Here is a 26,932-nt window from a genome sequence, read left to right on the forward strand (position 1 = left end):
TACCTATAACACTCAGTGCTTCAGTGTCTTTGATCAAGGTGCTTTATATCTATCTACAGTGGAGCTGTTAAATGACCCCTGTTTAGTCCTTGGGCCAGACCAGATATCGGTATCACTTGAGTGGGCAAAACCTTACCTATACTAAATTGTTTTTAGGGTCAATATAAGTAAATTAAAATATGATAGCCTTTTCATAGGAGCAGCTTTTTATATTTTTTTCACATTTTATTATTTTCCCCTATAGGCAGATTGTCATTAATTCCAAAAAGAACACAGACGGCCAATAACACATTAAAAGTAATTTAACACTCTTTTGGGACATCACACATCATGTCACAGGGGACCCCAGCAATGGTCAAGTGAAACCAGTAGGCTACCTTTGTAAACACACCCACAGGTACTCTCTCCCATAGAGGTTAAATACCTGGGTCTTACTCCACTGTCTTTGTCTAGCTAGTGCGGACTTGATGCGTACGAACTGATGAAGCCCATTGGATAAGAGGCGAAACGTCTTCCCAGACAAATACAAGTCCAGTTGCCTACGATTCAATTTGCCCAGAAAAGAACGATGACCTGCATGAATGAGAATATCCATCCATAGACATCACACATCATAGTTTTTTCATGGTCCTTCGAGCCGGAGCAAACACCCATGCTGGAAAATTGACCCATGACCTGTTCAGCAACATGATGGGAGAGAGCAAGGAGAAAGGCCACAGTGGGAGAGAATGCCTCCAAGATATCTACAGACTTAACTTTATGACAGGCCTCCCCAACAACCACAGGCCAGAGCAGCACCTGTATCACAGCCTCCTGAATCTGTCCTACTGAGGCTGGAAGTGGCACAACTAAGAGGTATGGTTCCAGACTTGATGGAGTATGAGCAGGGTTACTCAGAGGGAGATACAGAAGAGGAATGTAATACTATAGAGCCACAACAGGCACCATATGCATCTAACGACCCCTACTGCCCCCCCCCCCCCCAATGTGTGAGAAAGCCCAGTCTGAACCTAACCTATCTGAATCAGGACCTGTACCTGCTCTGAACCCCAGAAAGGTTTCCCAGTCTGCCCAGCCATTTGCTTATCACTCAAGCAATGTTGTTCCATATCAGTTCCATTACATGCCCCCTCAGCCTGCACAGAAACCTCAAGCTCAAGGTTCTGTGTCTCAGCCAGCTCCACTTTCATGATGCTACGATGACCTTCATGGGTTTATACTGTTGAAGATGGCTCTGACTAACTTGTTGCCAACAGAGGAAACTGAACTGCACAAATTCCTCCTCTCTGCCCGCCATATTGCCCTTTCCTATGCACATGATCAACAACCATTAGCAGCCTTAGAGTGACAGTATGGTCAACCACACCAGCTGACTCTGAGAGAGATGCAGACTATTTGAAATATTCCTAGAGTAATCTGTGGAGATGATGAAGGCTTTCAGAATTTTGCAGTCAGAGTGAGATCATTGGTGGGAATGTTACAATCACTATGATCAAGAGAACGCATCGTCTCAAAACTGAAAACGGAGCATTCTGTGTAGCTACTTGTGATCTCCCAAATTGTTCTTTGCATTCTTGGTATTGAGAATTTAACGTTGTTAAAGTGAGACTCTCTAACAAGGACAAAACCTTTGATACCTATATGCTATGATGGATCTGAATGGTACCTGGTACAGCAGAATATCTGGGCTTAGAGGGAGAGCCCGAGCAACTTGAGCTTCGTACAGTGAGGCAACAGACCGAGAAACTTGAAGGAAGAACCTTAGATTATTCGCTGCCTCAAGGCCTGAGAAAAAAATACTTAATTGACAGGGTTTCACATCCACCACCTTTTGTTCACATTTTGTTGATCTGCGCTCATCATTGTTCAGTTACCAAAATAAAGGACTGATCCAGTGTGGTGCAGTGTGCACACCACATGGTTGTTCTGTGAGCTGGCACCACCACCACCCCACCCAGCATAGTTTTTTCATTGTCAATAAAGGTATCTATCTATCTATCTATCTATCTATCTATCTATCTATCTATCTATCTATCTATCTATCTATCTATCTATCTATCTATCTGTCTGTCTGTCTGTCTGTCTGTCTGTCTGTCTGTCTGTCTGTCTGTCTGTCTGTCCAATTTGCCTCTACTCAAATTGAATAAGGTATTGGGAAGAAATATAATTTGTCAAAAAGTATCCCTAATTAGAAAATACATTGCAATGATTTAGACCTGACAATCAGCTAATTGAAGCTTATTTACACCTGTATCAGATAAATTACTTGAAACACTACTAAGGGTTTATTACAAGTCTCTATGGCTGGCCAATAATTCAAACACACCCAAAGAAGAGGATATGATGAAAGAAAGATGATTTCCAGGGAAGGCACTTTTTTCGTTTTTGAACAGCAACAGTCTATTAGGCTACTTTAAGAGGTGATAAATACTATAAAGCTGCCAGTCAGCAAGGTCTATCATATCAAAACTTAATCTAGGGGTGCATAGGAATAAAAAAATCACAACTAGAATTTGCCCTCCCAGGTGATAGCCTACCGATATGTGAAATTTTGGGTCTTGGCCCAAGGACTAGTTGGGGTTTTGGACAGCTGGAAAGAGTAGAAACTACATCCGTGCTCAATTCATTACATGCATCAGTCTGGGCCATAAATTAACCATGTCTTCGTCGTCAGAGAAGAAGAGATAACATTTTTGCTATTAATTTGCTCTTTGGCTGTGTCTGTGGATAAAAACTGAACTGATTTAAAGTGTTGGTTTTAGAGTAGGGGGTGGTGCTAGTGAAACAGCTGAAGGCTTTTAAACTCTTTAGATCACGTGAGCCTAAGATATTCGAGCCAAAAGGCCACGTGCCACCTGATCCCAATCTGTCCCCGGCAGCCAAACAGTGAAAATGAGCATTTGTCCTCGACTGACTCACGATATGTCTCGGTCAACAGTCAAGGGTGCAGCGTGTGTGTGACGTCAGCGCCCCCCGCCTCCCTCCTCCCGGTGCCACATCTTCAAAAACAAGTCATATTATCAAGGAAAATGTGCACGTTTATCGGTTTCTCCTGACGGTATGTTCACACTTGTTGTTGCATTGTCGTTCACGCAGTGTCATTTTCTTTTCTAACGTCCGTAAATTTGTCCGTGTGTTTTTGGCGGTGGCAAACATAAACAACTCCATGATGCGGCATTGTAGGTACCTCGTAAACTTCGTCGTTGCATGCAGCAGAAATTAAACCTGCCGTTCTCTCTTGTTCGTTTTTTTTTTTAAATTGTTTGATCATTTGTGCCAGGATATATACAAAAATGCGACAAATCCGATCCTGTGACGTACGCACTTAAAATATAAATCCATGTTTACTCGGGAAATCAATGTAGAAAAACAATACACTGCAGTAACAGGTTGGAAAAAATACAGCATTTTTGTTGTTCGTGGCTAACAAATTCGCCAGACGCTAATCAGCCTCTCCAATCGTAATGTTACGATGTTTCAGAAGACGCGACTTGCCCTTTTGTTTATTACATTTGAACCGAACATGTGCGCCGAGTTCGTAATGGCATGGTTTCCCGAGGCACCTCAACGCACCATATCTGACAGGCTCTAATCCGGAGCAGGGCGGAATGAACCAGCTTCGTCAATCGTGAACGGAAAGCACAACAAGGCGCCGAGTATGTAAATTGTGTCTTCAAAATAAAAGTGCAAGAAATCTAAAAATAGAAGTACCATACTAATTTGGCACGAGAGTATGGTATGTAGAGACATAAATGCTATTTTACCTTCTTTTTTTTCTTACTATGTGTAATTACGAATTATTGAGTCACAAGCATCAGACATACATTTGAAAATACATTTTTCTTCGACGTGAAATTATTTAGTTTAATATTAATCACACGAATTATTAGTAGCCACAATTTAATCATAATTAATTTCCAATTTTCCTCGTCTTTTGGAAGAACATTGGCGCGTAAGAGTTTAACTTTGAAAGTACAAACCGGAAGTCCCATTATTTCCGATTGACGACGCTCTAGCGCGGGGCTGTGTTTGCTTTTAGGCTTTTGTTTAGGCTCGTCTGTACTCGCTCGGTAGCTCAGTCGTCGGATCAAATCCGTTTGATAGGGAGTTTTTAACAGTGTTAATTTCACTTTATTACACCAGGCGCCGTTTTTGTGCTTTTGTTTTTAAACTATAGTTTAGGATAATAACGATCTGCTATGGCTAGCGGGTTGCGGCAGGTTTCCTTTCGTTCTGACCGATGCCTCTCAGCCGGGATAGACCAAATGATTTCACTGTGAATCCTCCGTACTCGGGGCTGTCAGGAGCCGAAACATCGCTGCCAAAAGTAAGGAGGCCGTTGCCTTGGCTGTGGTTCTCTGCTTGCTAATGTTATGGTTCTCTCTCCGACACAGTTGTTTAGTATTTAGTACCCGGTGAGATGTGAACAGAAGTTAGCACAGCAGGCGAAGGAGCCTGATCACCCCTCTGTACATATACAGTTGTTACTGATAATGGCGGAAATGAGATCAAATAAGGTGTTTTAAATCCCTTTATCTTCCAGCTTGATTCTGCCGCCAATCTCTGTGCCTGTGTCAACCATGGAGACTACTCAGGTGACTCTGTCTATCAGAGGTGAAACATCCCCAGGTATGGCTGCTGAACGGAAGGCACAGCTGTAGACAGGATTGTCCACTCTTGTTAGATGTCTAGTTGTGAAATGTGTCTTTATTGCCAGGAGGCCACTCTGTCTTTCCTCATAACAACAACTCAAATCATTGTAACATTTTCCACACTGTTCAGCTGTGCTCCTGGAATTTCTCAGGAATGTTAGTGTTGTGGAAAGCAGTATCTTATTAGACACTAGGCTGTAACATAAAGCACAGCCTAGTGCTTAGTGTGACCCGTGTCAGCAACTCATTGTTCATCATAACAACTTAAAAAAAATATATATATATTTTTAAATCAGATTTTTTATGGTTTGTATGAACATTTCTAGGTGAGGTGATAGCTGTTGTTGGAAGCTGTGAGGTGCTGGGGAATTGGAGCCATCAAAAAGCTGTGACCCTACATCCTACTGGTAATGATGGGTAGGTTTGGCTTTTTAATAACATGATTTTTGAAATATGATACAGTGTAGGTTTCTGCTCCTCTTGGTCTGCTGTTCTTACCATTTTACACTTTTTTGAAATCAATGTGCCTTTTTATGTTCCTGACAGAAATACCTGGACTACAACCATCACTGTACCTACAGGGATTGTTTCCAAGTATCGCTATTTGAAAGGCTTCTTTCTGGAGTCAAAGGTGAGCAGAGTCTCCTATCTATATGGTTATACAGCCTTCTACACAAGAAATCTGTTGCTCATTTGGCAAAGATAATCTTTGATAAATGTACTGGTTATAATTAATTACTGTACTGTTCAATTCAAGGCCAAAGTAAATGTTAAAGTACTGTTGCATGTTCTGTGGTTGATGTGATGTGGGGATTTGATGTTTTTGTTTTGTCAGTTCATATCATTACTTTAACTGCTCATCATCGAAAGTGGAGAAACAGGTTGTCTTAGTTTTCTTTTATCGCAATGACTATGAAAGTGTGTGCCAGGGGATTTGCCTCAGTTTAAATTATGATCACTTACTTCATACGTTTGTGTATTACAGTACTTGCCCTCCATCTGTGTTTTATTATGCTCTCTAGAAACACCCTGAGGTTAGTATTATGGAATTCCCAACTGTAGACACATTATCAGCTGGCATCTCTAGTATATACAGAGACGTGTCACAGTTGCTGATAACCTTGCAAATTTACAAAAAAAAAAGATGTCGGGGACCAAGAAAAGAAACTGCAAAGAAGTCAGACCTTTCCCTGAAAACTGCTTCCTCTTATCCTGTAGCTCTTTCTGAGTATGGTTGTGTTTATTATTTTTCATTCCAAGGGTGGAACTCGCATTGTGTGGGATTCTGGGCCTGCTCCAGCTTGACTTCCTCTTGTGTGTTTATGCTGTGTTGTTTCTAAAGTACCTTACCTTGTAAATTTCATAAGTTCAAAGTTTCCATGAGCTGAAACATGTTATTGTTGTCGATAAAGCAGACCACGTTACCCAGTGTGGTGAGTTATTCATGCAGAGCCATGTTAGAAATTTGACAAATTGAAGTTCCTCCCCCCACGCCAGTGGAAAAACTCACAGCTGCAGACTGGAGCAGTGTTGAGTACTTTTTCCTCCATGGAATAATGTATTCAACGATACAATGACTAAATTAAAAGGCAGAGTTGCTAAAAATGTATCATTGCTATAGTTAATGGTGGTTTTTATTGCAGATAAAGAAAGCAGCTTAATGTGTACTAAGAAATGTTTCCAAACATTTTTTTCCCCCTTTATTAACAAATTCACTTTTCAGATTTCAACCCATGGTGGCTGACTGCCCTAGCTGGGAATTGGTGACTATATGAGCTCTAATTCCTTTCTCCCTCTCTGGCCCAAAGACAGCTTTGGGAGCAGACTGAAAAGAAGTTCAATGTATCTGATTTGAAAACCCTAACATTGTGCCCAACATTGGAATTGCAGAATGCAGGTGGTCCTTGTCAAGTGATAGTCAATATGTGGGAGACCCATCACCACCCCCGCACGATGAGCCCCACAGGTATAGAACAACAACAAAAAATGGTGCTGATTGTGGTTGGGTTTGATAAAGTGTGTCATACTCCAACCTCCCCCATAGTCCTCCTGTTGCCTGCTGTAGCACTATGTACAACTCCCCCATCAAGAGCAGTTCTTCATCTCACTGAAGAAGAACATTCTTATGCCGGGGATAGCTGAATCTGACCTTGGGTTTGTTGTTTTGGGCAAAATGTTAAATATTATGTATGTTAAAATGAAATCTTGTAACCGGACTGCAGTGTGTCCTCCTCAAACGCAGTCTGCAATTTACTGGTAGCCTCTGGAACCGCCTGCTTTTGTGGCATTGTGCGTCCATTTTGGCAAAGATGAGAGACAACACTTGCTGGAATAATCTATAGTCACAGAGGAAACGCTGCAGCACAGTAGATGTCATGACCTGATATAATAGAGCTCTCTAGTTAAAACCCCATTGTGTTGGCAGAACACAGACAGCTCATTCAAAATGAGCTTGATAGGAAGAATAGTTGCAGTCATGGCTGCACCCTGCTTGATGTCCGTTTTGTCCCCGACCTGCCACCCGCTCCTTTCCTCTAGCAAATCCTGCTAAAACACTTATCCCACTAGAATTGGAGTTTGTTATACATTTTGAACTTCATTTTTCTTTGTTTTTTTCAACCCCCAAACTTTTTTGTTTAATTTCTGCATAGTTTCACCAACATCCTGCTAAATTAACCCCAATGACATGCTCATATTCAGAGGTTGAATTTGAGGCAAATCAAATGCAGAGCAAAGCAATGGAAGCTTAAAATTGGCATCTTGTTGTAATGCCCTGGTTTGATCTGTCCTCAGTTTTTGTAACAATAAGATTCCTCTCCTCTTTCTAAAGCCTTGTTCCTTTATTGCAGCATCACACCAGAACATTGATGATGGACAATTTGGAATTCACAGTAAGTTGTTTTACCACCATGTAACTATAAACGCAACAACTGTAACTACTGTAACACGGGGTGCGCACATGTAAAAGCTCCGTGAGATAGAAGCAGCACAGCACTAAATGGCTTACTGCTGAGCTTAATCCCTCAGGATAACTGAAATCCTGTCGGACCACTTTGTCACTTCCTGTTGTCTGTGCAGCAAAAGTTTTGAGGTAGTTTGGTTACAACAGAGCAAACAATTGTCTCCTCCCTGCTTGTGTTGCTGCAAACAGATCTCTTGTTCATATACATTGTCATCCAATACAAAGACATTCTGTCAATGTCCTCTTTTTTTTCTCCCCATATTAGATGGGGTGAATTGTGTAGATCCCGGGTGGCTCACATGCCAGACAGAGATTCGCCTGCGTCTGCACTATTCTAAGACGTCTCCGGTGTCCATCACCAAGAAGAAATTCAAGAAGTCTCGCTTCAGGTAGGGGTGACACCAAGGTCGCTTTCAACCCCAGCCAGAGAAAGTTCTACCCGAAAGTAACATGAGACGGATCATATCAGCACAGCTATAACTCAACCTGCCCGTTACCTACGACTGATAGTTCATGATGTACAAATAATGAGGCAAGACAAGCTGGAAGTACAATGTGATTTGATGTTTCGATGCATTTCCTTTTATAAGCGTGTGTGGCTTTATGTAATATATGACTAATGAGGTTCACTTTTTATCCCATCTACCTGTCCAGGATCAAGTTGACGTTGGAGGGCATTGAGGAGGAGGACGATGATGAGGAGGAGGACGATGCAATCAGTCCATCAGCTTGGCACAAGATGACCACTACTCTGGAGATCAGCATGATCAGTGCCAACGGCTACAAGTCGCGTCACTCGCAGCCCGAGTGTGGCTACGCCCTGGAGCCCTCCAAATGGACCGAGTACAGCATTCACACCATGGACCCAGACAACCTGGAGCTCACCTTTGAGTTCTTTGAGGTACACCAGTAAACCTATTTGATCTTACAATTTTATTATGTGCTTTCAGTGATCCAAATCTAATATATAAATGTAATATATTCGTTTACAGGAGGATCTGGGTGAGCATGTGGTCCAGGGGGATGCTCATCCAGGACACGTGGGCACAGCTTGCCTCCTCTCCTCCACCTTTTGGGAGAGTGGCAAAGACAACGGAGTCGTCACTCTTCCCATAATGGGTCGAAATTCCAGGCAGACCATTGGGAAAGTTAGAGGTAAATATTTTATACTAAATAGCTCCACACTGGGCGACGCTGATTTGACTGTATGCAAAAGAGGGGGAAACTGAAACTATTTTCCCCTTCAATGTGTTTTCTCTGTTCCAGTGGATTACCTGGTGATTCGGCCCATCCAGGGGATGCAGTGTGACATGAGCTCCTCGTTCACCAAGTACTGGAAGAAGAGAAGCACCCTGGATGTGGGTCACAGAGGAGCAGGCAGCACACACGCAGCCAAGTGAGTCATTATACACCTTCAAATGGGATAGCATAGAGTGCTCAGTGAACAGCACAACCGTGTGTGCCAGTAGGGTGCATGTGCTGCATCTGCTCTCTTTTAACTAAAATGTCCTCCAATTTTTATTTTACAGGCACCACAGAATCAGGGAGAACACAGTAGCCTCATTTAAAAGTGCTGCCAAGCATGTAAGTTACTCACATGATTAGTTGAGGAGTAAATGTTTCACGTAAACATTACTTCTGCCTCAATTATATGTCAATTGTGTCCATGTAGGGAGCAGCCTATGTGGAGTTTGATGTTCACCTCTCCAAGGATGCTGTTCCAGTTGTATACCATGATCTGACATGCTGCATATCCACCAAAAAGGTAGAGTAGTCATCACTTGGATCATTACACTTCAAGGAAATAAAAAAGCAAAACAAAACAAATATGTCACTACTTAAAAAAATAAAAAAAATGTACATTTTTTTATTCACATGGCAGAAAAATGACAAGACCTCTCTGGAGCTCATTGAGGTGCCAGTCAAAGACTTGACATTTGATCAGCTGCAGCTTTTGAAGGTAAACACCCGGAATAAGACTGAACCACCCCACCCCACCGCAACCTGCCGCGCTATTCTTCTCAAAACAATAAGTCAGGGAACTGACTCCTAAACAAGCCGTCTGGGCAAGTCAGAGAATGTTCAGGGTGTGGAGCACACACACCAGAATACATTTGCACACAGAAATTGATGTTACTATTGGATACATTGTATCAGGGTTACGGTAACTTAACACAAATTTAGATCAAGATATGGTTATAAGACCTAAGACAGACACACACATGTACACACCATCAACATGAATGTATTATAAAGATTCAAAAAGGTTAAACTAGAAACAGATCTTCTTTTCCATAATTGTTTCAAGTCAGAAAATGTCTTATAATGTAATTTATTTTACTTGCTATTATTAGGATCATGTATGATTTATTTGATTTATTCTGTTTTTTGCAGCTGGCCCATGTTACAGCAATGAAAGAAAATGATAATAAAGGTTTGTACCCATTGGTAGTGTTTGTTTTTCTAGAGACCTGAGCGTCCTCACCTTTGCTTCACAACAAAATTTCTTTGAATGCAGAAGTAGGCCAGCAGATAGTGTGTGTCACGTTAACCAGTAGTCCTCTGTTCTATTTGTTGTTCAGATCTGCTGGATGATGAAGAGGAAATTGATGAGCATCAGCCATTCCCCTCACTCTCACAGGTAAATTACTGTTTGGTGATCACCACAGTTAATAACCATTATAAGCTATCTACGTCCTGTCCTAAATGATTTGCCAATTAATTATCAGTTATTCCCTTTTCTTCTTCCTTGTGATCTACTTGCCTCTGTAGTTACTTTAAAATGAGATTAATAAACAACATCTTTTGCAGATCTTTCAGGCCATTCCTGAGCACGTGGGTTTTAACATAGAGCTCAAATGGATCTGCCAGATGAAGGTGATTAACAGCATTTTGCAACAATTACTTTGAATGACTGTAAAATAATGTTTCCTTTTCATATTAAACCGACTTGATTAATGCTTTGCATTGACAGGACGGAACATGGGACGGCAACTTATCATCCTACTTCAACATGAATAACTTTCTTGACACCATCCTGTCTTGTGTTCTGCAAAAAGGCGGCAAAAGACGTATCGTCTTCTCCTGCTTCGACCCAGATGTCTGTACCATGTAAGTACAGTCAACACTGTAGAATATTCCATTCAGAAACTATTTAAATTATTTATTTGCTTATGTTTTATTCTTTAATAAACTCTCATTTCAAAGTATGCTAATGTTGATCAGCAGTTTGCCTTCAGTCAGTTTAGGTTTTTGACACTATCACTCCTCTCAGGATGTGAAACCGTTAAAAAGATTTTTTGCTTGTGCCAAATCAGTCTTGAAGAGAGGCCAAGTTAGGATGTGTCTCCAGGCTTTAGTTTTAAATAGGTTTTCTCCCACAGAGATGATGATTGTGACGCCTTTTCATTTCTCTCTCTCAGGGTGCGTCAAAAGCAGAACAAGTACCCCATCCTCTTCCTTACTCAGGGAATTTCAGAAAAGTATCCTGAACTGATGGACATTCGTTGCCAGACAACACAGATCGCCATAAGTTTCGCCCAGAGTGAGAACATTCTGGTGAGCGCTTACATCACTAACATTTCATAACATGAAACAAGTCTCAGCACTAGTTCTATAGCACATTCAATAACAAACACAGTTAATACTGTACATCTGCTTTGAAAAGATATTTGCTGTGTATTTGAATGAGTCACACCCTCACTTAATAAGCACTGCTGCAGCAAAGTGCTTGCAGAAATAGCCCAATGCACTGTATCAGCACTCCCAAGTGGTTTTAATAAGGTCAAAAAAATCTTTTGGAGCTGAACAGTGAGAGTGAAGTGAGAGGAGGCGACTTTTATTCTGGGATGAACTTGAACAAGATTAAACAAGACGTCTATTTTTCTCCCGGTGCTCCCTGGGCTGCTCCTGCAGGGGATCAGCGGTCACGCGGAGGAGCTGCTGAAGAACCTTACCTTCATTGGGGATGCCCAGTCCAAAGGCCTGGTGGTGTTCAGCTGGGGAGACGACAACAACGACCACGAGACCAGAAGGAAGCTGAGAGAGCAGGGAATCGATGGACTCATCTATGATAGGTGTGTTAAAGTATCAGATGTTTATCGGTGGCTGCCTCAGTGCTTGTAGTTAAGACTAGAAAACATGACCAACTTTGTTTTTTATGTCCAGTGTTAATATTCACTGTTAATTATTTTAGTCAAAAATTAGGTTATCTTGAACAATTTACAAAACCATTTATTTTAGCTAAACATCCAGCTACTATCATTAATATTTTCATGATATTTCTGTTATGAAAACCCTTCTCCTAATAGTTTTTCCAGCTACCAGCTAATCACCACCTGTTACCTAACAGTCTCTGTTCTGTACATCATGTGCTACTGGGCCGCGTTGAGCCTGAAGCCACAATCGAGTTATTGACAAGGACATTTAGTTTCATAATTTTGATTACAGTGCTCCTCCTCCTTGTTATTCCACTAGATGATGACAAGGCCCTCTGTTATCAGCAGTTATTCACAAGTTTCAGGACTTGGTTACATAACCAGGCACTGGCAGACCCGCTAATCACTTGGCACCTGCTGCTACGGCTGCTGCTGAAAAATGTTTGATTATTCATGAAACTTATTTTGTACGTGAGTGCGACTTTGGGACACAACACGTGTCGATGCGGTTACATAAAGACTGCGTATCTGTCAGTGGGAACAGTTTTTCCTGAAAGCTGCGTGGTCAGCAGAGACTGTTTGCTCAGCTGTTTCACTTCTGTGTTTCACCCTTCCACGACCTTTACTCTACATTAATGACTGGACGCTGACCCAGACTTTTACCTACCCCTGCAGAAAGCAGACTATAGGCTTTGAACTCTGTTTTATGACTCACTCCTCTCTGAATATTCCAGATGTAACTTTATTCAGCATCTCAATTCAAAACCTTTAACCTACCTATCCAGGCTGTCGTTATAACTTTACCTCTTGTTTTACAGAATTTGTGAATGCTTGGTGCCATATTTTGACTCAAGTTCTTCTGACTCCCGTAATGTTTCTCTGGTTCCTGTCTGTGTTTTGTAAATGTACTCACACTACCACCCTTGGCTGGTTTTGGTTCCCCCCTCGAATACTGCCTGAAAGCCCCATATCCTCTTCCTTTTTAAATGCAGCCGGAACAAAATTGTGTTCCTTGACAATGATGCAAGACGGTTGACTTCTCTTACAGTGCTGCGCCGAAGTTTTAGGCACCAAAATTGAGGATGCATCAAAAGTAATACCATGAATAGTTAGTTAGTTAGTTAGTCTTTATTGTCTCCCTTGGGAGAAATTCGTCTTGGACAGACCAGAGACTCCAGGCGCCATAAACACATATACACAATCATCATTTGTTAATGAAAACAAAGATAATGAAACACAGCACCAGCCCTCCTCAGTACCTACAGTACGGTAGGTTGTTCCAAGCATCTCGGGGAACTTTAACCCTCAGTCCTGTGTTGAGGTCAGAGCTCAGTGGAGGCCACACATCTGTCACAGCACTTCTTGTTTCTCCTTTTCATGACAGCTCATAATGACTGTGGTTGTGCGTTTGGGCTGGTTGTCGTATAGCTGAATGTACAGTATTCAGGACAAGTCGATTGTCTATTTGATGGTGTGCGATGGATGAGAATCCAAACAACAAATGTGCCTAAAACCTTTTGCACAGCACTATTTGTCTGATGCCGTAACAGTGCAGCACTCAGTGACAAAGGTTGCTTTAGAAAGTTTTCTTCTAACTTTGATTCTAGTAAACAGTACTGTAGTTTGATGGGTCAACTGCCATGTTTATCATTTCTGACGCCTCCTTATCTTTTGTTCCATATGAAAGATATTCAGTTTAATTTTTGAATCAAAAAAAGAGGCAACAAAAGCGAATGGCTTGTTTGGTGCATGACAGTCAGTGTTCACTGACACATCTGTGTTTGCATTTGTCTCCTATAATCTTGATCCTCGATCTGCATTTAAGCCTCACATTTACGTATGGATGGTCACCTCTTGGTATCCTTGCCAGATATCACAGCTTTTGCCTCACAGTTATAGTTTCTATTATTTGCACCTGTTCAGTTGTGGATGATCTGCTTAGTCTGCTGTTTGGTTTCTTTACAAAAAGGGGTGATTGCACTGGATGCGCTGTGTGTGTGTGTGTGTGTGTGTGTGTGTGTGTGTGTGTGTGTGTGTGTGTGTGTGTGTGTGTGTGTGTGTGTGTGTGTGTGTGTGTGTGTGTGTGTGTGTGTGTGTGTGTGTGTGTGTGTGTGTGTGTGTGTGTGTGTGTGTGTGTGTGTGTGTGTGTGTGTGTGTGTGTGTGTGTGTGTGTGTGTGTGTGTGTGTGTGTGTGTGTGTGTGTGTGTGTGTGTGTGTGGGGTAGTATAGTTGCACTGACTGCTTTGTCTTCATTTGGCCTTAAGCAGGTATTTGATTAACACAAACACAGTGTGTTGCTTGACAAAAATAGCCACTTTGGATTTCCAGGCTTCCAATGAATGAGATTGTAAACTGTATGTCACATAGGCTGAAAACTGAATTGGTGATGTTAATCCTAGATACCATACATGATGGATGTTGTAGATGAGTGTGACGCATCTTATATATTACAAAGTGTATTTTCTTTGCAGCAACATCCACATCTGAGCATTGTTTACTGTTATTGCTACATCAGAATGCATGGCAACACAAACAAGGAACTTCTTTATATATATTTACATATGTATGTATAATGTATGTATCATTTAAAAGACAGGACAGTAGAGATAGACAAGAAATGGGGAGGCAGAGAGAGGGGGAATGACACGCAGCAAAGGGCACACCGGGGGATTCGAACCAGGGCGGTACCAATATCACAATTTAAAGGGTACAGACAATACATTTCAAGTTGCTTAAGTCCTCACCACAGTCTGGTGGACTTAAATGACACTTTACCTTTTAACTTTGGAGGAGGCAGGCAGCTACAAGACTAGTGATTCTAGTTTTTCTTGTCCCTCAAGGCGAGTAGTTATCCAATTCAATCTATACAATAGTTTAACCTCTGTTTTCAGTATAAGTGGTCACATGACTTGGCACAGCCTCAGAGAAGTGGCTCGCCCGGTGACTGAAGTTCCACTTATCCAGTGTCATACAGCTCATGAGTAATGCTTGCTTGTCCTCCACTTGATGCACTGTATGAGAATTGATCCTATGAGAATTTATTTCAGTTTAGCACTGTCTGACCCCTCCCTCCACACACGCAGACACACACAATTTGGATTTACCTGGCGGTTTACAGGTGTAGCCACTCAAAGTGTCCAAAGTAAACCAGTAATTAAAATATTTCACGAGTCATGACCTTAGGCACGGCTTCAAAGCGTCACACATACCAGGCAGTTAAAGGTGAGATGGTCTGAATGTACAGATGAGCATCTACAATCTTCCTAATGAACCAAAAACAATCAGAAAAGGCACTTGCTCACAAAAATGGAAACCAGTGCAATCACCCCCTCCCCCCGGCAAAATGAATGCAGCAGACGATTTTCATTAACATGGATGCATGTAAACAAACGGGTGTGAAGCCTCTGTGTGGTCACATCATCACATTTCTTTTTTTTCTTTTTTTTTTAGTTTGAAGCAAAACTAGAGTCTTTGTATTTTTGCATCTTGCCACTACTACTGTTCTTGTTTCACTTACATCAGATACAATTTAAAGAATTGAAATTGACTTCATAAATCTAAATTTTTGCATATAGCAATTTCTATTACAGTTATAAAGTAAGTACTAACAATAAATTTTGTTCCACAGGACTACTCAGTACGGCTTGGTTATAATTCAGAATGAATAGCAGTTTTAAGTTGATTGCGTGGTGATCCCATTTTGTCGTGTTATTACTGTACTAAATTATGTTGCTTTATGCATTATGATTGATGCAGTAAAACTTGATTATCCCATAAATGATTTATCATTTCCTGTAGCACAATATGCAGTTATTGCAGGAGATAGTGGGAAGTACTCTTAGCAATGTGATACATTTTTTCAACACTCTCACCAAGCCCTACTGCTCGTCTGCGTGCTAAACGTTTTTGGATCAGGACTGTGCTACCACCTTGGTTTTTGAATGACGGACAGTATTAAGCGTAACACGTGAGGCACCAGTGACCACTGACTGATCACTCATCTAACTGAAGATGTCGTTTCCTTTTCCAATAGTATCTGCGAGGACCAGGGAGAACAGCCAAATATCTTCCAAGTAGAAGAGCAACACACCCTGCAGGAGGTGATTACAGAGGAAACCCTGAAGAGCTCCACCTGCTCCTGCTACTCCATCCCCTGCTCCATGGCTCCCTGCGTGGCCTCCAAGGCCCGCGCTGGCAGCGCCGAGTCCGACTCCGGCCTCAGCTCCTCATAAATACACCTCAGCTACCTTTCACTGCTCACACAACGCTCAACAGGACCATTGGTGTACATGCTTACAGATAAGAGATCGGGTTTGTGCACATATTTTACATTTTTGATCACAAGAGTTAAATCTCTGAAACTCTCCTCTCAGTGACAGATTTTGTCCACTGCCATGGATCCTCACATAAGGTTTGTTCTCTCTTTGAATAAAATAGGTGGATGGTTTGCCAAACCACTATGGTAGTCATGTACACATTTTGGGATCACCACAGTATGCACAGAGGTCTTCATAATTTTACAGTAGATATTTATTTAGCCAATGTTTAATTTCTTCATATTCAAAGTGCTAAATGTTTATGCATATACTTTGCAGGCGTAAAAGTATCAGATCAGTAACAGATCAGCAAATTGTATGTCAAATGTTTAAGATGATGTGGGATTATGCTGTTTCTTTTTCCACTGTTAGGTCTTTTTCTGTGCATGTAGCCATTACCTGATGTGTTATTTTCATTGCCTCAAATAGAAGCAACTAATTACTATTTCAAGCACGGAAAGTAAGCTTGGAGTGTATCTGGCACATCCACTGCTGGGTCAGATTTGCATACTACACTTTTTACTCAGCACAAGAAGATGTAAGATGTGCATTTGGATGACAGTGTTTGTTGCCATTAATGAACGCTTCACCTCTGGGTGGATTGACGACAGCACTTGACTTAGAAGAAGCTTTGCATCGCTGATTAAGTTCCTCTTGAAAGCTCTAGCTCCTCCTCTCCATGCCTTCAGGCTCGGGACTGCTTTGTGACTTGTAGGGATTTCTAGCTATCTGCTGTAACTAATATACTGCATGTATACTGGATGTATTGTATTCTTAATTCTTTTTATCTACTTGAGTTGATGAAAAGCAGAAGAATGTTTTATTTGTGACAGCGTGCAGATGCCACAGCCTTAAGGGGGAAAAATGATGTCTTGCTTCTTGCCTTTTGTCTCACAATCACTTCACAATACCTCGCTCATCACCTATTAGAGAAGACTTGAGTGTAGATGTCTGTACAGAATGAACAAATACAACTCTACTTCCTATAAATCCTGTTTCACCTCACACAACTTCTCACCCTGCTTCTTAATGCATGGTGTATTATTATTTTTTGGACAAATTACACTTGAAATATTTTATCCTTAGAGTATAAAATGTCTGTATCTATGGTGCAAATAGTGACGCTGCATTTTGAACAGAGCAAAACACATCCATTTATTGTATACTATTGTATATCAGTCTTATGGCACACGTCTCTTCAAACTCATGATGGAGTCATGCATGGTCTTTATATGTGTATGAATGAAGTACCAGAGAGAATAAACAAATCTAGTGTGTGATATTAACTGCCGTCTCAAAGCAGAGAGTGTAAATGATTGTGTAAATAAAATCAGTATCTATATTTGTTCATTTTCTTGTTGACTTTTTTCTTTTTCACATCACTTAGTAACACCTTGAGGAAGCTATTGTCCACTGAACTGATAAGAATGTGTGTATGTGGTGGTGGGGTGGGTCAAAGGTCTGTGACCTCACAAAACACATTTGCGGCCTCATGAACACTACAAGGGGGACGTGCTTCATATTTGGGACAATTGTGTATTTGTCGTCAAAGATGAATTGATGAGATGTTTTGGTAGATAAAGGTCAAAGATCAGTGACCACACAAAACATGTTTTTGGCTGTAACTGTAAACGTGCATGTCAAGGTGACTTAGTTTTACTCCACACAGTCTACACCCATATAAAGCTACTGGCACTGAGCAGTAGTTAATTATTGATCAGATAACACAGGCACATTCAGTTGTGGTTGACATTAGTAATGATACAAAGCTCTGGTCTTATCTCAGGATGATTGTCTGGGAGAGTGCTTATCAGAGTGAACTTTAAAACAGACTTACCAGGGATCAGTATTCTGATGCAACTGCCTGCGTTATTGTTTGGGAACACTGACATAATTAAAGACAAGACGTCCTTTACAACTCACATTTTGAGATAATGTCTGGTTCAAGTTACTTGGGATAGAAAGATCTTTCACTAACTCTCACAGAAAACATGAATCATCACCAATTGTTGTTTTGCTTTCTGGTTATTAGATGTGCCAGTGCCAAGTGTGCACATTCACATGCAGGTCACACTACAGGTAGACAGCCACTCTGAAATGATCATGTAAGACATCCTGATATACTTGGGAATTAATTTCCCCCTTGATGATGTTGAACTGCTCAGACCCAAAGGCAACAAAGTCCCAGATAATGAATGTCTCCATCACCTTACTTCACCTTTGGCATGGTGCTTGAATGGGAACAGTGACTTTTTCCAGCAAAACAAGAGCTACATCCTCCCAAATAATTCAATCATGGTTTCATCAAGCAACCATGCAGCTTTGCATATGATTGACCCATGAACATAATGTTAACAAGCTCCCGTGGTACCTTTCAGTCTTAGTCATTATTGCAATGTGCTCTTAGCAACCCTTTTAGTTTCATGCAAACCATCCCATCACCAGATGTTTCTTGTGAATTCAAAAACTCACTCATTGATTTGATTTGAACTATGTTTTAAATTTGTATAACAGTAATATTTTAGTGTAGTGTAGCTTGGTTATTTCACGAAGTCATAGCTACTAATAAATGTGACAGTGAGCAGACAGGTCCGATGCCCAGTCAGTTCTAATGTTTTGGCGCCCCCTGATGCACAAAGAAGCAACGCACAAATTGTGTTGCAGTTGTGTTTCAAGACTATAAATTATCTATTTTATCTTCACAGTGAAGAGACAATAACATTCACTTCGATACTGTGTCAAATTTAAAGACTAAAACATAAACGGGTCTTTAAATATATTTCTCGCGACTTGTCATCACATATTACGTAACACCAGCTGTAAAAATAGAATCACGTTTTACTGGAAGTTGTAGTTTTTTTTCGCCTTGAAGCAAACTGTGCTTATCGTGTAGCGCACTCCAACTCCCATGATGCCACGGGACTCGCCTAAGCTACCAGCTAGTGCACGCCTACGCTAAATAAACCCGTCGACTGTAATCCTCACTGTACACAGCGGAATCATTTGCGGGTATTTTCTGTCTCTCTTTACATTTTATTCCAAATACCCGCAAAGAAATGGACAACTCCGGGAAAGAGAAGGAGGCTATTCAGCTAATGGCCGACGCTGACAAAAAAGTCAAATCTTCTGGCTCTTTTTTGGGAGGCATGTTCGGAGGGTAAGACAGCACTGCACCAAAGAACAGACAGCTAGCAAGCGTTAACTTATAGCAGCAAAGTTGGCACGCAGCCTGTTTCCATACAGACACACACAGGTCTGCATGTGTAAACACACAACATATATGTAGGTTAACATGTTTATATCAAACCAGTGGGAGGCAACACGTGACATTCATTGTAATGATTCCTGCAAGTCAGTTAGCTAAGTTAGCTGTTACCATTGTAAACAGATCAGCAGATCACGACTGTGCCCTGGACCCAGCCTCGGCCTGGAGTCTACGCAGTCAGTTGTGTTGTGCTAATTTACAAGGTTGAAGTATCTACTTAGATTTTTTTTTTTTTTTTTGCAGCCTTTTCTATAGTGTCACCCAGTGTCCGCATTATGTCAGATCATGCCTTACATATGAGGCATTTGCTGAACAGCTGATGCCTTCACGATTCTATGTCATTTTGGCTTTAATATATTGTAGGAATTTATTTATTTAAGATATTAAATATCACGTTGTTTTCTGTCGAAACGTCATAAGCCACCATGCATGCGCCCTTACCACACAACAGTTGACAGCATGATTCATTACAAATGATTACTTTCACCAGTGCACTCATTAACACTGGAGGTTAATCCACAAAACACACAGACTCAAGGTTTCTGATGATGGGATAAAGAACAGGGTAAACCTCCACAATAGAAAATGCTGTTGTGTTTTCTGAATCATGATGAAAGATTTAGCAGCCCCCCCCCTCCCTTTCAACATGATTGTCTCAGAGTGAGATGTCACATTTTTATAGATTCTGTATCATTATGACAAGTAATAGCAATGATGTCAATGTGAAGAAACAAATACAAAAAAAACCAAATAAAATACAAAAAGCAAAACAAAAGTAGAACCACCAGAAGGATTTATCTGAGATTTGTTTTATATGACAACAGTCACTTAAAACATTTATTCTTTATATGAATTATAACATTAAAACATTGTGTGTCATTGGAAAGATTGTAGACACAGATTTCTGCTCAAAGCTCCATATCTAACACTGACCTTGGGGGTTCCTTTACATTACAATATGCATATCCAGTACATGCATGCTCTCATAGTGGTATATTTTATCATATGTAATGTGGACAAAACAAAGAAAGCTTGGTTTGCATGTGCCTGGGATATATAAAAAGTCAGCAGTTGTAGTTGTGTGTGGCTCTATCCGAGATGACCCCCAGATGTTACTACTCTGCAGTTTGTGTGTGTGATAACTCTTGGCAGCTTTATACTGTTAAATCTGTGGCTGACCAAGCAGTGATGTAATCCTGCCATGATTGAATGGTCAGAGTATTATTACAACTACAGAGATCTCCCCAGGGGCCCACTTCCTTGTCATGGAGGGATGGAGATCTATTTGTGTGGGGGGGATTTATTAAAGCCAGTTCACCAATCTTAGCATTGCAACTCCCTCAGAAATGTAACAGCCTGGCACGCTGTACCGTTCATCAACCTATGATGTCATTTAGGGATGATTTATTAGACGACATGTAGGCCAGACTCATTTTTTAAATTATTATTAACCTCAGTATGAATGAACATTTGTACTATGTTCAGTTTGTTTATAACTGTTTTTTTTCTTTTGATTTGTAGAGGACCTCACAAAGTGGAAGAGGCCTGTGAGATGTACTGCAGAGCGGCCAACATGTTCAAGATGGCCAAAAACTGGAGTGGTAAGACTGGCTGCTTCAGTCTTAAGATATTCAGCTTATGAGTTTCAACACAATCCAGAGGCTGTAGAACTATGTGCTGTTGTTTGGCTCTTGAACTGTAGGGTGCAGCAATTGAGTGTGCCACAAGTAAAACAAAAAAGTTGGAATCATGTGCATAAATAACATTGTAAGATGGATGCATGAAATTTGTGTTCTCTTTTTCCTCTGTCCTCAGCTGCTGGAAGTGCATTTTGCAAGGCCGCACGTCTCCATATGCAGCTGCAGAACAAACATGACTGTGCCACAAGCTTCATCGATGCAGGGAACGCTTACAAGAAGTCTGACCCTAATGGTAAGAGATGACTGACTGGTTCTAATCTAATTCTGACTGAATGGTATCCTGCAGTAGAATTGACTCGCTACTGGATTTTGATGACCAGCATTGGAGAGATGAGGCTTGATTCTCTCCTCTCATAAGGAAATTAATCAAATCTCCCGTGATGAGTCATTGTAGATTGTGTTTTTTTTTTTGTAATGACTAAAACACATTGCATCACGGTGCTGAAGCCTCAGATTGATGACAGGAAATCAGACTTTACTTAACTGTGAGGTGGACTTCATTTTTTACAATCTGCCTTACTTACATTGCTGTTCATATTTCTAGCAATTGATCATGGGGAAGTTATTTCTCTTGAATTGCTTGGCATGAAGGGTTAGTTGATTTATGAGGCTCTTTGTTCTCTCTCTGACCTCATTTAATATTCTCCTAAGCAAAGACAAATGCATTGGTTTTGGGGGAGGGTAGCAGGCTGAGATGTTTGTGTGTTTTAACATATGACTAAATTCCCTCTCACCCCCTTGCTGTTCAAGGTTCTGTCAGATATCAACAAAACTAACCCTTTCTAACCGATGTCTAACTCCTCTCTCCTCTTCCTTTAATGCTGCTAAAAGAGGCAATCAAGTGTTTAAATGCTGCCATCGATATTTACACAGACATGGTAAGATGCATATAGAAAGTCTCCATGTGTGTTCTCATCCACAGCAATAAATCCGGCCTCTGGATAACACATCACCTAGTGGTTTTCTCTGCCTTTTCTTCAACTGCTGCTTTTCATTTTTGGCCTGATGGCAACATATGAATAGCACACACATTTGTTTATTCAACACATACATCACAACATTGATTTATGTTGTGTTTTTTTTGTCTTAGTGAGGATTAGCTTTAAAAGCCAAAACCTTGTAGACATGAAGCTACAGACTGCCACTTGACTTGGCCCCTCTGCACTCAGAATGTAACAAAGCACTTTCATTGACTAGAGACAGATCCAGTTAGTAATGATTCCTCCTCCTCCTCCTCCTCCTCCTCTTCCTCCTCCTCCCTCCAGGGAAGATTCACCATTGCAGCCAAACACCACATCAGTATCGCAGAGATTTACGAGTCTGAAATGGTGGATATTGAAAAGGTAACATCAGACAAAAGCACTAGTAATCACTCTTATGATGAAGTAATATTAGCTTTGATGAACACTTTTCCTGACTTTGTTTCCTGTTTTTTTTTTTGCCTTTATCAAGGCTATTGCACATTATGAACAAGCAGCAGACTACTACAAGGGAGAAGAATCAAACAGGTACTGGTTTCACTGTAATATCCTGCATATCATCTCTCAGATATCTACTGCTGCCACGTTGATGTGAGAGAAATGAAAGATGCCTACATGAAGTGCACTCATTATCATTAGTGATTGCATCTGTGGTTTTCCTGCTTCGAAATGACTGAGTATTTATTACACATTTTCACTTATCTAAAGTACTACAAAATATTTACACAATTTTTCTGTGGATTTCAGTGACCTGTGGAAATTTGAGCAGTATAATGGTGTTTGTATTGTCGTGTTTCCTCCTTTAAATATCATTAAACGACCATAATGTAGATGCACATTTGATTATTTCAGCCATACTGTAAATATGCTCCAGGTAGGAAGGTTGATCTGTAAGAATCCTCAGACATAAGCTCTATCTAATATTATACACTCTTTAGCTGCACATTAAATAACTGATCAATTGATTCCATGTACTGTCTATATACAGCTTTCATATTAAATGTGTTGAGTACCTTTTGTCCTTGTTGAAACTTTTCTGTAGTTCTGCCAACAAGTGTCTGCTGAAGGTGGGAGCGTACTGTGCTCAGCTGGAGCAGTACCAGAAGGCCATTGAGATCTACGAGCAGGTGAGCCCTAACTCACAACACTAACACTTTCCTCCATCTTCACTGACTCAGTAATGCTGACATTTCTTTATATATTTTGTATGATTTCTAGGTGGGAGCCAACACGATGGACAACCCACTGCTGAAATACAGCGCCAAAGAGTATTTCTTCAAAGCCTCCCTGTGTCATTTCATTGTGGATGAGCTCAACGCTAAGGTAAGTTCATACCGCTGTGGTTCAGGAGCTGGGACGCCGAGTTGTGGTAGAATTTTTTAACACACCCATCTCTCCACAGATTGCTGTTGAGAAATACGAGGAGATGTTCCCGGCTTTTTCGGACTCCAGAGAGTGCAAGTTGTTAAAGGTAACTCAATGCTAAGATCACAGAGGGATCTGCCGGCTTACTTTTTCCTCTTAATCTGCTCCATTTCCATGCGTAACCTACTTTTTTTTTAACAGAAACTTCTGGAGGCACATGAGGAACAGAACAGCGAGGCTTTCACAGAAGCAGTAAGTCTGACACACACTGTGAAAGTTGTGGAGTTTTAAAATAAGGCCTTTGGTGAGAGCAGAACTCCCGCTGCTTCAACTATTGTAGTTTCCTCGGATCCCTTGTGTGTTGAGGAAAGTTGAAGGCTAGAGCTCAGGAATCAATCAATTCTCCCAGGACCGTGTGTTTATCTGAAACTGGTACTGACTGGTGTAGTGTGGTGCATCACTGTGCTGGAGTTGAGCTCCAAAAGTATTTTTCAAAGTCAACTCAGTGTCAGAGAGGGAAGAGTCCTCATCTGAAGTGTAGAGAAGCACACGACTGCATATTAAGTAGCAGTAAATTAAACACAGTGTGTAAAGGGTTGTTACTGTAACCCTGGGGGGGAAAAAAACCTTACCTTTGTGTCCCGTTTTTTCCGCCTGCAGGTAAAGGATTTCGACTCCATCTCACGTCTGGACCAGTGGCACACAACCCTCCTGCTGCGCATCAAGAAAACCATCCAGGGTGATGAAGGGGATCTGAAATGAAACAACCGCGGGGCTGATGATAAATGCAGCATGGAGGGACAAATCCATCACGCATGCTTTCACACACACAGGCACACAAATACATGCAGCCAGACACTCGGCCTCATTGTGTATAGTATCTGGAGGGGAGTGTCTGCTGATGATTTTGAATATCCCACTGCTCACTGCTATACTGTCAGAGTACTACCTTTGCTTTCCTTACAGGCATATCTGAATCTAGTCAGAATGTAAATCCTCTCGCCCTCACCTCTTCCTAGAGGATTGCTGCATACCTTTTTCTGCTGAAATCTGTCCTGGGGGGGGATTTCAGAGCGGTATATTGTATTGAAACTAACGTTAGTATTGATGACAACCACTGCATGTTTTGTACAAGTATTGTTTCCTAGTCCGATGCAGCTTGTTTTTGTTTTTTTAAGTCTAGTTTATTATACAGTATATTTAATTGATTTAAATGTTTCAGTTTGTTGTACATAAGATAATCACAGTGTGTATGGATTTACAGAATGTATTATTATCTTGATTTGTATAGTGTTGAAATAGAGAAGGGTTTATTCAATAGGATTGTTCTTAGAACTCATTACCATAAGAAAAGATTTTGGTTTCCTTTTCTTCACCCGCGGGGAGAGACTCTTCTTGATGAAGGGCAGTGATATGCACCAAGTGTAGACTGTTAAATATTTGTACCTAATCACAACCTGATTTTTCTTTTCCATTCACATTCATGATTTTATTACTTTTGGTTAATTTATGATGACCGTAGGATTTATTGATGTAAGAACACTTTGAATGGTTGAGTGTGTAAGCTGCGGTCTCTAGGTTGCCTAACGTAATCTGTATTTTGGAGTGAAAAGAACCGACATGGAAACCCTTCCTCCTTCATTCCCAGGGCAGTAATCTTGGGGATAATGTGCATCATTAGTCATCCATTCCGTGCTGTGTTGTGTTGTGAACTACTCGGTGAAGGGTTACTACTGCAGTGCGCCTTCCGACTGGCCAGTTGCTAAGCATGTCATTGTGTACAGGTTAGTGTTGTGTTACATTCACTAGTGAGCCAGACCAAAGTTTTTACAGAAGGGCCAGTCGCCCTGCGTATCCAGCTTCTTCCAGATGGAACGACAATGGACATTGGATATGATCTGTATGCTGTTTGTGCGAATGGACAATATTAAAGGTATTATATCCCACACCGCTCTGCCTTTCACCTTAATTATAAATAACAAGTACTACAGTATGTGTGTTGTAAGCTTCAATCTGTCTAATACAAACACCAGGTACAACATGTGACACTGTATATTAAATAACTTACCCACAGAGAACTGAAATACACTAGTTTCAGATGAGGCCTCAGGGATGAGACCTTGACCTCTTCATTAAAGACTGTCTACTGCTGCCCTTTCAACTCAGATCCTTTTTTTTTTAACCAACATAATCTATAAAGGGCACAGTTGGTGTGATAAGTGCAAATCGATAAGGTTTGACCTTCTTGATCTAGTATAGATCTCATTACATCTTGGTAAGCTGCAACTTTGTAGTTTGCAGAATAGTTTGGGTTCAGTACTGGAACCACAGTAGATTTTTGCACTAATCGTATTGGAACCTTCACTAGAGAGGACATAACAATGGTAGGTTGATAAATCACAGAAGCCTGAATTACAGGCTGTATTGTATGAGTTGTGTTTATAAGCCTACTAAAAACAACATGTGCTGCTAATGCTATGCTGAAAATGATACAATTTATCACTCATGTTTTTATAGATCTGTTACATTTGATGTGTGAACTTTGCCAGGGCGGTTAACAGAAAAAATCAATGTAATAATCAATAATCTGTGACGGTGCACCATGTGACCTTGGTTTGACATGACTGTGTCCTGCTCTTCTTATCCCACATCCACATCATGTTTACTTCTTCAAAATGTTTGCACGCATCCACATGAACAACACTGTTTTCATTAGGTACAAGAGGTCGAATGAGAGTCATTGAATAAGATATCAATTAGTTTCAGTCTAATTACATTTAACTGGGTTAAGCCTCAGAGGTTATTTTTCTTTCCAGAGGTTCTGTAAGTGAAGTCAGATATAAAATGGATTGTCTGCTGAACAAGACAAATACTCTGAGATAGAGACTGTTCTTCAAGTTGTGGAAAAGGACATCACAGGAGGTGACCGTATAAAAAGACGACTCCAACGTGAGACTTTTTGGACCATACAACTGCAAGCATCTATAACATCCGGGCCTGATGCAGTCTTTCCTCCTTTTCTGTGAAATGACGTCCTATAAGGTGTATTTTGTTATGTGATGGGACTGAAAATGAGTTAAGATCTCGTATACAAATATGAAATAAGTCAGATTCTTTAAATGTATTCTGGTATGTGTAATAAAGTGTGTGAACTCTTTCTCATATTTTGTTTATGTTAATTTTTAATTTATTTTCCTTTTGCCCTTCTTTTCTTTTTTTTGCTCTTCACACACTGACTAGGAACCTCCTTCCTTCAGTTAATTAGAGTGACTGTGTGTAGGTGTGTAACTTAGAAGCTGAGAAAAGCCTTGATGAAGACCAGTGCTGCTTGCAACATGTTATGTAGAATAAAAAAAGAAAAGAAAATCACCAATCCTACAGTGTGCCTTGGGATGTTTGTTTTTTTTAAGACCTGCACTTTGGTGCCAAGTTTTAAACTTTGAGTGATAGTTGTACTTACATGGAAATGGTTCCAAAGATACTAAAGTGCCAGAATTTTGAAGGATTTAAGTTAATTCATTTACATTCAGGCCAA

General features: G+C 40.7%; 2 protein-coding genes across 3 annotated transcripts; both read left to right on the forward strand.

The window, feature by feature from the left end:
- Positions 1–2,956: 2,956 nt before the first annotated feature.
- Positions 2,957–17,435, forward strand: gpcpd1 (glycerophosphocholine phosphodiesterase 1). 2 transcript variants are annotated; one of them, XM_085771571.1, is made up of 20 exons: positions 2,957–3,058; positions 4,544–4,629; positions 4,979–5,069; positions 5,199–5,283; positions 6,543–6,618; positions 7,502–7,543; positions 7,880–8,003; positions 8,269–8,515; positions 8,607–8,769; positions 8,881–9,010; positions 9,144–9,198; positions 9,287–9,379; positions 9,497–9,574; positions 10,009–10,048; positions 10,197–10,255; positions 10,426–10,491; positions 10,589–10,725; positions 11,037–11,172; positions 11,530–11,690; positions 15,805–17,435. In XM_085771571.1, exons 2-20 carry the CDS (start codon positions 4,581–4,583, stop codon positions 16,001–16,003), a joined length of 2,031 nt encoding a protein of 676 aa, XP_085627697.1. In that variant the 5' UTR covers positions 2,957–3,058; positions 4,544–4,580; the 3' UTR covers positions 16,004–17,435. The 2 variants fall into 2 exon arrangements, with proteins under 2 accessions (XP_085627697.1, XP_085627696.1); XM_085771570.1 differs by lacking the exon at positions 2,957–3,058 and adding an exon at positions 4,013–4,327.
- Positions 17,436–19,003: 1,568 nt separating this feature from the next.
- Positions 19,004–25,343, forward strand: napbb (N-ethylmaleimide-sensitive factor attachment protein, beta b). The gene is made up of 11 exons (XM_085770589.1): positions 19,004–19,244; positions 20,874–20,953; positions 21,168–21,284; positions 21,884–21,930; positions 22,318–22,395; positions 22,505–22,560; positions 23,075–23,159; positions 23,251–23,355; positions 23,435–23,503; positions 23,599–23,649; positions 24,058–25,343. The coding sequence occupies exons 1-11, from the start codon at positions 19,144–19,146 to the stop codon at positions 24,157–24,159; spliced, it is 891 nt and encodes a 296-aa protein (XP_085626715.1). The 5' UTR covers positions 19,004–19,143; the 3' UTR covers positions 24,160–25,343.
- Positions 25,344–26,932: the final 1,589 nt, after the last annotated feature.

Source organism: Trachurus japonicus, chromosome 24 (genome assembly GCF_045865225.1).
Source record: "Trachurus japonicus isolate A0001 chromosome 24, Traja_1.0".
Lineage (NCBI taxonomy): Eukaryota > Metazoa > Chordata > Actinopteri > Carangiformes > Carangidae > Trachurus > Trachurus japonicus.